The 9,511-nt window shown below is 49.0% G+C and overlaps 1 protein-coding gene across 1 annotated transcript in view; it reads left to right on the top strand.

Moving 5' to 3' along the window:
- The first annotated feature begins 3,000 nt into the window (after nucleotides 1-3,000).
- ACAP3 (ArfGAP with coiled-coil, ankyrin repeat and PH domains 3) overlaps nucleotides 3,001-9,511 on the top strand; it is a 35,795-nt gene continuing 29,284 nt past the window's right edge. Inside the window, exons 1-3 of the mRNA XM_009074834.1 lie at nucleotides 3,001-3,055; nucleotides 6,504-6,623; nucleotides 7,134-7,187. Coding sequence (XP_009073082.1) covers nucleotides 6,525-6,623; nucleotides 7,134-7,187 — 153 coding nt within the window. The 5' untranslated portion in view covers nucleotides 3,001-3,055; nucleotides 6,504-6,524. The remainder of the gene's footprint in view (nucleotides 3,056-6,503; nucleotides 6,624-7,133; nucleotides 7,188-9,511) is intronic.

The raw sequence follows: 9,511 nt of genomic DNA, 5'->3' as shown, positions 1-9,511 counted from the left end.
GGACATGACTACAACTGCTCTGGGCTGCCCAGCCATTGGGACATTGCTTTTTTTTTTGTGGGTGAAGGGACTCAATTCCCTCTTGTCAGAATCCCTGGGTTTCCCAGGCAGATCCCTGCAGCTGGGAGAGCCTGTGCTGAGCATCTCTGTGTGCACACTGCAGCTGCTGCCTCTGCCTGGGCTTCCCTGTGCATGTCACAAGGCACAAGTGCTGTGGCCATGGCACGTGGGATGGGGAGGGATCATATGTGCCACTTCATCTCCCTTCTGGGTTCCTTTGGGCTGGAGCAGTGCTGAGGTGGCATTACTCATCCCTGTGGAGTTATTCCAGGTCCTCAGCTTGCTTGTGTAACTGGAAGGGCTTTGCCTTTTCTCTGTGATACGCTGGTGGAGCAGTGGGAGGATTTCAGTTTGGGAGTGGAATTGGCAGAGGCTTTAGCTCACTGATGTGTTCTGCACTGAGCAGTTGCACTGAAGCCTATTGTTCCTCTAGGGAAGCAGGATCAGGCTCTGGAGCTGCATCAGTGAGCAGGATAAGGACATTTGTGCCCCCCAGAATCCCAGGGATGGACTTAGGCATGGTGGACTCTGTAAGGATGGGACATTAGGTGTTAATCAGGCCTAAGATGCAGGGCCAGGCTGCAGAGAGAAGAATCTCTGGCCAACAAAACCAGGTGTATGGGAAAAGCCACAGCATGGGAAGAGTTAGGATTGAGGACTGAGGTCCTTTTGTCTTCCATTTACAGTTTATCCTAAACAAATGCTGCCTCCAACCCCATCTCAGCCTCATAATCCATCTCCCCAAGGACTTCATTTGGATAGAAAAGCACCATGTATCTGGAAAGGATGGATAATTATTCACCTTTGCTTCCTGTGAGGAAGCTGGAACTCCATCAGTCCTGGAGCTAGATCAGTCCCTGAGATCACTGTCCTTGAAATCAAACACTTGGAACCTTTTCCATCAAGTCCAGACACCAAACAGAAAGTTCAAACTTCATGCTCTCCTAGCCACAGTCAGTTATATTCATCCCTTAGCAGATACCAGACCCAAAATGTTTTCCTCCTCCACAAAGTCCAAATATACCAATCCTTTTCATAGGTTGTGATAAAAATGGGGAGTAAATTATAGCTGCTCTCTCCACCTCCTGGCAGGAAATTTGCTGCCAGACTTGCCTTGCAGCTTAAACAGTGGCTGCTCTTGCTTTCCTGAAAAGAAAAGCATCCCAGAAATCCCATCATCTTTCTCTTTTTTCTCTCTTTTTTTTTTTTCTTTTTTTTTAGCTGGTTTTTATGTCCAGCTATCAGGAGCAGAAAGAAACCAAGTGGAAAGATTGAATCTGGCAGTAAGAGTGCAATGCATGAAGGCACACGACTTCCAAACCCAGAGACCAAAAATAGCTGCAAGAGAGAGAGAGAGAGAGAAAAAAAAAAATTGCCTCAAAGAAGCTCTTTAATTATTCCTTTGCTTTCCAAAGCTTTGCCCCCTGGCACAGCCACACTGCCATGTGTGTGGGGCAGCCAGATGGGAGGCAGGAGAGCTCCAGCACTGCCTCAGTGGAGAGAAAGGAGCTGTTTTTTGGCTGTGTTTTCCAAGAGCTGGTGGAGATCGATCGTGGCCAGAGCCCTGGGCATGAGGCAGGATCTGCTTCCATAGGGAGCCACCAGCATTGCAATTCCAGCCCAGCTTGATGGGAGGGGGAGGGAGGTTAGATTTCTGCTTGGATTCTGGTGGCTCTTCCAGAAGGAAGAAGTGCTGGAGGCAAAAATACAACTCTCAGTCTGCTGGAGATGCTCCTGGGCTGTCATTAAGCACACCAAGAGCCTCAGAAACACAGAGTTAGTTCATACCCTGATTCCTTCAGGAGTTTTGCTGTTCCCTTTGGCCTGGGGTTGTCCTGTCCTTGCTGAGGATCAATTCCTGTGCCTCTAAGTCATGTCTCTCCTGCTTGGCATGTGTTCAGTGCTGGATTTAAAGCCTGAGTGTGATATTTCAGGAGCCAACCTTTTCAATAAGAAGCCCACAAACTTCCTTGCAGTGGAACTGGGATTGTATATCCTTGGTGCCTGGAGGTGGTGTGAGGCTAACCACATCTCCAGGTGTGTGGTTAAAGAAACCAGTGTCCAAGCAGAGACATCATCTAGCAAGGAGCAAGGGAACACTTGCAGGTTTGCAGTGCTCACTGCTGGACTTTGACCTCCAAAAAGTCATTCCATACCACATGCCTCAGTCTGGGAATGCCTTTTGGAAATGGCTGATGTCATGTTAATGTTTCACTTTTGGAAGGAGGCCTGGTGACCTCTGCAGCTGGATTCTAACAGCCTCTTACTGTCACATCTGCACAGTGATGTGGAAAGAAATCAGAGCTGATAATCAGGGAGCAGATTTATGTGTGTCCAAGCAAAGCCCCATGTGGGTGCAAGAGTCTTGTGGTGTTCACAGCCTAAAGGGCCAAGATGTGGTTCTGTCTGAGTGATGGTTCCTGAGGTTCAAAGAACATCATTTGCCATGTGGCTGCATGTCAGGAAATGGGGATAAATAGCCTGGAAATGAGGTTTGGTGGGACAGGAGTGAGCACTTGGTGCATGATGGGTATGCTGAGGTTGTACAATGGTTGTTTCTGTGTTAATTAGCTTTGCTAGCAATTAATAGCACTGCCTGCAGAGCCAGAGCAGGGCCACAAAGTGAGTTTGCTGTGTGTGGCTGTCACAGCACACCTGAGTTCCTCCATGGTGCTCACAGGGGATGGAATAATCTCCATGTTTTTCCCTAGCCCTATGGAATTAATTCCTGAGGAGATGTGATCCTTCTCCTGCGTAATTCAGCTCTGACTTTACATAGCAACAGGAAACTCCAAAGTGGGAAGTGAATCCTTCCTGGTGTCCACCACCAGCACACACACCTAGTGCCTCTGCCCCTCAGTCAGCTGTGACTTCTGGAGCTTTTCCCCAGCATCACAAACAATCCACTCATTATTTCTTTCTGCTGTTTCATTGCAGGGCAACCATCGATGAGGTGGAAACAGATGTGGTGGAGATCGAGGCAAAGCTTGACAAGGTGAGATGGGACAACTCAGTGCAGTCTGAAGAAGGACTGATGAGTCCCTGGTCAGGAATGTGGCCCCTCCAGCCTCCCCCAAAACATGAGCACTTCTCCAGCTGTCAGGGAGAGATATTTAGCACACTGAGCTTGTCACCAGGACCAGGAATCTGCAGGGCTCCTCTGGGACTGCTAGAGGAGTTAGGACCAGAGGTCCAGACAGGATGCTGAATGATGATCTTCTTGCTCTGCTCCTGGATCTCAGGGGACTGACACTGCAAGTTATTCCAGTGCTGTTTGCTTCTCCCCTCCACCTTCTTGCTGGTGGTATTGAGCTGTGTGGAGTAGGAGGTGTTACATGTCCTCACAGCACCAGCAGCACTGACAGCTCAGGGGTGTAAGGAGACACTGCAGGTACCCAAGGGCCACATTCAGACTGCTGCCTGCTACCCAGCCAGGCTCTGTGCCACAGCTGGAACCTGACCCTGCAAATCCCCTCTCAGGGACCAGTTTGCATGGCTGGTGATTCTTTATATGCAGTTGGTAGCTTGGATCAAAGTCAGAGGCTTTGTGATGGAAGGTGACTTCTCCACCCCCACTCCTCCTGATGTCTGAGACATCAGCCAAGCTGTTTCTAAAAGAGAACAGAGAGAAATGAAGAAGAGGAGCCAGAAGAGCTGTTGGCTTTTTATCTGTGAGATTCCCCAAAGCTAGTAAGGGATAAAACTCCTGTGTCTGATGGAGAAAATGGGTTTTGTTGAAGTCACAAGCCTTAGGCAAAGCTGTGTCCTACAAAACCTATTTACTAATCAAGCTGCTTGAAATGGTTGTCTGCATGAGCTAACTAGTATCACTGGGGAAAGCTGCAGAGGGATTTAGGTTGTCTGTTTCCCTCTAAGCTGAGGCTCTAAAGACATAGCATGGGGTGAAAACTGCTCTGATTCTGCCACTACTGCTGTCAGTGCCCTGTAGTTAGAGGACTTGGTGTGCCACCACAATCCTGGGGTGAGGAGGATAAGGCTCAGTCCCAGGTCTGGGTCCAGGGCAGGTCAGGCTGCAATTTGTATCTGAATAACCACTGAAGTTCAAATTAGTGTCTCTGAGGGTAACTTTGGACCAGGCTGAATCACTTCCTTCCTGATAAACCAGCCCTGGATGGCCCAACTCCTCTTCTGTGGGTGCCCAGAGCAGCCTGTCCAGGGCTTGCTGTAACTGTTGGTTGTGGTACCCAAATATCTGAGTACAGATATTACAGGGCAGCAACCTGGCAAGGACAATTTCTCTGCCTTTTACTGTGCCCCTGAGCACTTACTTTATAAATTATTACTCTTTGAACACCTCTGAACACCTATTAGTCTTTAAACCCTGTTTCAACAGAGGGAAAGGAGTGTGAAGGATTCAGCCAGAGATTTGGGCTGAATTGCTGTTTCCCAGAGATTTCCTTCATTCTAGCCTGTGCTCCATCTCCTCTGCTCCCCTGGGAGTGTGTGTGTGTGCTGCCTGGCCCTCAGCTGCTAGTGCCACAGCCTTGGCCAGGAGTGTTTGCACAGAGGTAGGTTAGAAATTGCCACGTTGCAGAATAAACTGAATTTCCTTTCCAGAGGATCTGTCCAAACCCCTAGTATATGTCTGGGCTCCAGATGTGACAGCAACTGCATCTGTTTGCTTTGCTTCTCTGGGTTTGGATGGGCTATTCAAGCCTGCTGGCAGCCAGTGTCAAACTGCAGGGACAGCAGAGGGTGTGAGTGTGAGTGAGGACTGTGTATGTGCTAGAAACACAGATACACCATGTGTGGCTTCATGCATGTTTATACATTCAGAGACACTCAGCTGTATTTTTACAGACTGAGGCAAACAAGCTTGTTCTGCAATGCTTAGACCCCAAAACCTTGGGGCTGCATAAATAGAACAAGCAGCAAGGCCCAAAACACCACACAGGGCTCTGGCATCAAACTGAACCTGAGAGCTCCTCATTCCCAGCCTGTAGGTGAGGCTGGTTGACAGGAAAAGATTCCTAAAGGGATTTTTTTAATTAGCAAAATGAATATCCCTAAAAAGCTGGTGGATTGTTGAGAAGGGAAAACTCACTTTCCAAGTGTTACTCATTATCAGCAGCTAGTTTGGCACTTCATTAAAAACCTGGAACAGTGATGAGTTCAAACAAACAAAACCAAGCAAACAGGAAAGGAAAAGGTTTAGCTCAGTGCTCAGACCTTACTGCTGCAGATCTCTTGGGCCTTTGGTGTATGGATTTATCTGAAGTTGTTTTACACACCCTTTTACAAGGAGCTTTGGCTGAAAGGAGATAGGCTAATGGCCAGGAATTCTGGCTAAGCTAATGCTCTGCTCCCCACAGCCAGTTCCAGGCGTGCTAAGGCAGTTTGCTGTGGCTTGGGAAGTCTGGGAATGTTCCCTGCAGCTGTTCAATTATCAAAAGTTAATCAAGGCTGTCTGGAGATGTTCCTGTGCTGCAGCAAAGTCCAAAGTGGAAAGCCACCCTGTTTGGCTGCAAGTTCCAGGTGACTTCACTGGTGACATCACTATACCAAAGCTCTGTCCAGGTCCATCAGAAAATCTGTTCCTAGTCCTAGGTGTGCAGAGATATTTGCTCTAATCCCTCCCAGGGCACCAACAAAGTTTCCTGGGGCTGCAGAATCGTGGATGCTCCAACCCTGGCAGTGTTCAAAGCCAGGTTGGATGAAGCCAACTATGAAACTATGAATTGATTCAGAGCTGTCTACAGTCTTGATGGTCTAACCTGCATGTGAGGGAACACAGATTTTCACTGGCTGCTCACAGCAGGCATGGCTTAATCAGTCCTGGATGGTTGGTTTAAGGAAAACATGACATAAATCCATCAGGCTGCTGAATATTGGCTCCCCATCATTCTAGGGTGAGGGCAAGACAAGTCTCCACCAGTATCCACCAGTACACAGAACAACCAGCTGGGCTTAAAGATTCAGTGATCCCAAAGAGCAGGAAGGTCCTAGCAAGGAGATTTTAGACAGTTTATAATTTTCACCAAGCACTAAGGGGTTTTACCTCTCCCCAAGGAGTTTTAGGTCTCTTCAAGGAGTTTTCCTCTCCCCAAAAGGTTTTCCCTCTCCCCAAGGGGTTTTGTCTCCCCAATCAATTTGTGTGATCAGGTTCCTTTCACTGCAGTCCTGGTGCCTGAGGATAGAATGAAGAGAAGAAACCCACTGGAAAAAAATGGGCTGCCCTGATTCATCTGTCCTCAGGGGAGAGCCTGGAGCTGCTATTAAGTGACAAGTGAGCTGTGGACAGCATGACATCCCCTGAGATGCTATTTGCATCCCTGTTCCTGCCATGTGCAGCCACACCAGGAACGTTGAAGGGCATTGCTCCAAAGCTCTGGGGCTGTGGGGTTGGTGTGGAATAATCCCAGCCTGGGTGTAATCCCATTTGCTGTGCTGAGCCTGTGCCTCACCCCTGTGTCCCTGTGCAGCTGGTGAAGCTATGCAGTGGGATGATTGAAGCAGGCAAAGCCTATATCACCACCAACAAGCACTTTGTCACTGGAGTCCGAGACTTGTCCCAGCAGTGCAAGAAGGATGAGATGATTTCGGTAAGTCATCCCATGGGATGGAGCATGGGGCACAGGGAGGGCTGGGGAGTGTTCAGCCTCCTGATGCTGTAAATGGATCAAACAGCCAAGACCCTTCTGGTGTTTAAGCAGCCATTTAGCATGAGATTTTATTTGTGGAGGGATGTAGATGCTGCCTGATAACGCAGTGCTTGAAAGGTCAGGGGGAGCTTCATTGTTTGCAGGCAGATCCAGACTTTTAAGAAGGCACAGTGCTGGGAAGGTTGCTGGAATCTAGGTCAGTAAGCATCAGTGATTTAGGGAACATGGGGAACCAGCCTAGCAAGCCACAAGTGACACGTTGAATCCAGCACTAAAGGGGAAAGGACATGCAGCCTATGGCTGTGGTGCCAGGCAGGTCTCATGTGCCTTCTTGCCAAACAGCAGGGACTCTTCAGAGGCTTCAGGAGAGACTCCCTCAGCCCCTGAACCCCTGGGAATTCAGGGCAGCTGCTTCTATTCACTGCCAGTTCTCTTCACCTTCCTTTGCAGGAGTGCCTCGACAAATTCGGCGACAGCCTGCAGGAAATGATTAACTACCACATGGTAAGATGCTGCTGCTGCTTCTCTCTTTGGGTGCCATCAGTACCCTCTTCCCTCTTGTGTTTGGCTTACCTGACCCTGCACAAGGTGAGCTTCTGGAAGGGTGAGGTTAGAAACCCCTTCATCAAAGGAAGGGGAGAGCTCATGAAGATCCTGCACTCCACACACCTTCCATTTGGATAGCAGAGGATTTTGTGGTGAGGACACACAGGGTCTGACTGTTAAGGGTCTGCATGTCTAACCTTGTTGCTGCAGATTTGGAATGCAATCTGAAGCCTGGAATTCAAATCTGTGGCATTAGGACACTAGGGAGGCTGTGAGTGGGTCAATCCAAGAGGATCACACTGTTCAGGTGATGCTGGGAACAGGTTCAGTTGTGTGCAGCTCTGAGCTTAAAGGGTTTTAACACACAGGATGTATTACTGCTGCACTGAGACCAAAGAAAGGAAATGTCAGGGGGTGGATACTCTCCTGAGCCATTTGTGTCCCACCAACAGAACCCAAGGAGTCAAAATCTGCCCTTTGTCCACCCCAAACATCCACCCAGGGCATCTCTCAACCTCACAGCAGGGGCAGGTGCCTCATGCTTGGTGGCTCCATGCCAAACCTGCAATTTTAGGTCTGTAACTCAGCCAGACCTTAAAGCACAAGTGCTTTAAAGTGAAGGAGCTTCAGGGTGTGAGCCCTGGACTGACCCACTTTGTACACGATGCCCCTGTCAGAGCACATTAGGCTCCAGGTTTGCTTTTGGGAGCCAAGTGAACCATGTGCAGCTGCAGGAGAAGCTGCATCAAGTCCATTTAATTATTTCATGAAGCAGGTGGAAGAAAAACGACAAGGAAAAGGTACTGCATGTGCAGGTTTCCTTGGAGTGTTAGTATTTGGGAACAAAGAGCTGTGTTGGTTGTAAGAGAGTGGCTAAATCAGTGTGAGCATCAGGGGAAAGGTGTGTTCGTGTCAAAGCAGAGAAAGTCCAACCCTCATTTGCTGATGCTGCTCAAATTGAACATAAAGCCTTTCTGCCAAGGAGCATCTGAAGGCCTGAGAAGCTCCCCCTGCATTCCAGGGATCACATCACAGCTGCCCTGAGTACGTGCAGCCCAGCCCTGAGGAAGTAGTCCCAGCCAGAAAGCTCTGGATGCAGAATTCTGTCTGCAGGCTCAGCTCCACCAGCTGTGCAGCTTCCCCTGGCCCCCTGCTCTCTGCCAGCAGTGGCACTCCTGGGATTGCTCCTGCAGAAGGACCTTCCCAGAGTTGTCAGATCCCAGCTGATGTGGGGTCACCCTTCCATGCTCCCCACCCTGTTCTTCACCCACTGTCCAAGGCAGCATTTCCCTACCTCCAGCTGCAGGGAAATGGGCTTAAACTCTCCCTCTCCCCAGCCTTAGGAGAGCACCCTCCTTCCTTGGTGCACAGCAGAGTGAGTCCATCTCCAGGAAATGGCTTTGGAATGACTGCTGCATCCTCAGCCCTCTCTGATGGTTCAATTAGCTGAGTTATTTTTAGTGCCTTGTGCTGTGTCCTCTGTGTGAGCCTCTGTGTGTGTGTCTGTGTGTGGATCTTGGCTCATCCCTGTCTGAGGACCTCAGCTACGAAGCAGTTGTCAGTGCTTACTCTAGGAATGTGGCCAGGACAGTATGTACAACTGGAACAAGTTAAAAAGAAGGGAAAATATCCCCCCAAAAAATCAGTTGTTCTGTGATTTTTATTGCTAGGGCACAAGGCCTGGAGTTGTCCTGATTTGAGCTCAGCAAAAGCCAAGCAGAAAACTGAATGTGGAAGATGAACACATTGAGCTCTGGAGAATTCCCACCTTCTTTTTAATGCACAGGGAGGGATAATCATCAAAGCAGCCTTAGAGGACAGATGACAAGAGCTGAGTTAGAAGAGCTGGAGTCAGTGTCCTCTGCTTTTTTTTGTCCTCTTAGCCACATGCTCCTCTCCATTTTTAACTCTCCCCAGCCCCTTTGTTGTCCCTCCCTCGTGCTAGCTCTGAGGTTTACAGAGGGCAAAGCTCTGTGTCCAAACTACCTGGATTTTGATCCACTTAAAACCCAGGGAACTTCAGGTTGCAGTTCTCACTTGTGGTGGCTGCAAAGCCTCATGAAGGTTTGGTGCAAGAATTCCCTGAGCTGCCACTCTGGAAGTTCTTCCTTTCCCTGTTAAATGTGTGAGAAGTTTGGGCTGGTTGTGTTGAGTGCCTGACATGGGCAGCTCTTACTGGGAATGGCTTTTAGGGGAGACAGGAGAGGTCAGATGGCTCAGAAAGGCTGAGGTAAGTGGTTATGACTGAGAAAGAGGTCAAGGCACTTAATGTCTCTAGTGGT

This window comes from Acanthisitta chloris, unplaced genomic scaffold, assembly GCF_000695815.1.
Source record: "Acanthisitta chloris isolate BGI_N310 unplaced genomic scaffold, ASM69581v1 scaffold6300, whole genome shotgun sequence".
Classification (NCBI taxonomy): Eukaryota; Metazoa; Chordata; class Aves; order Passeriformes; family Acanthisittidae; genus Acanthisitta; species Acanthisitta chloris.
This window is presented reverse-complemented; position numbering and strand designations above follow the sequence as displayed.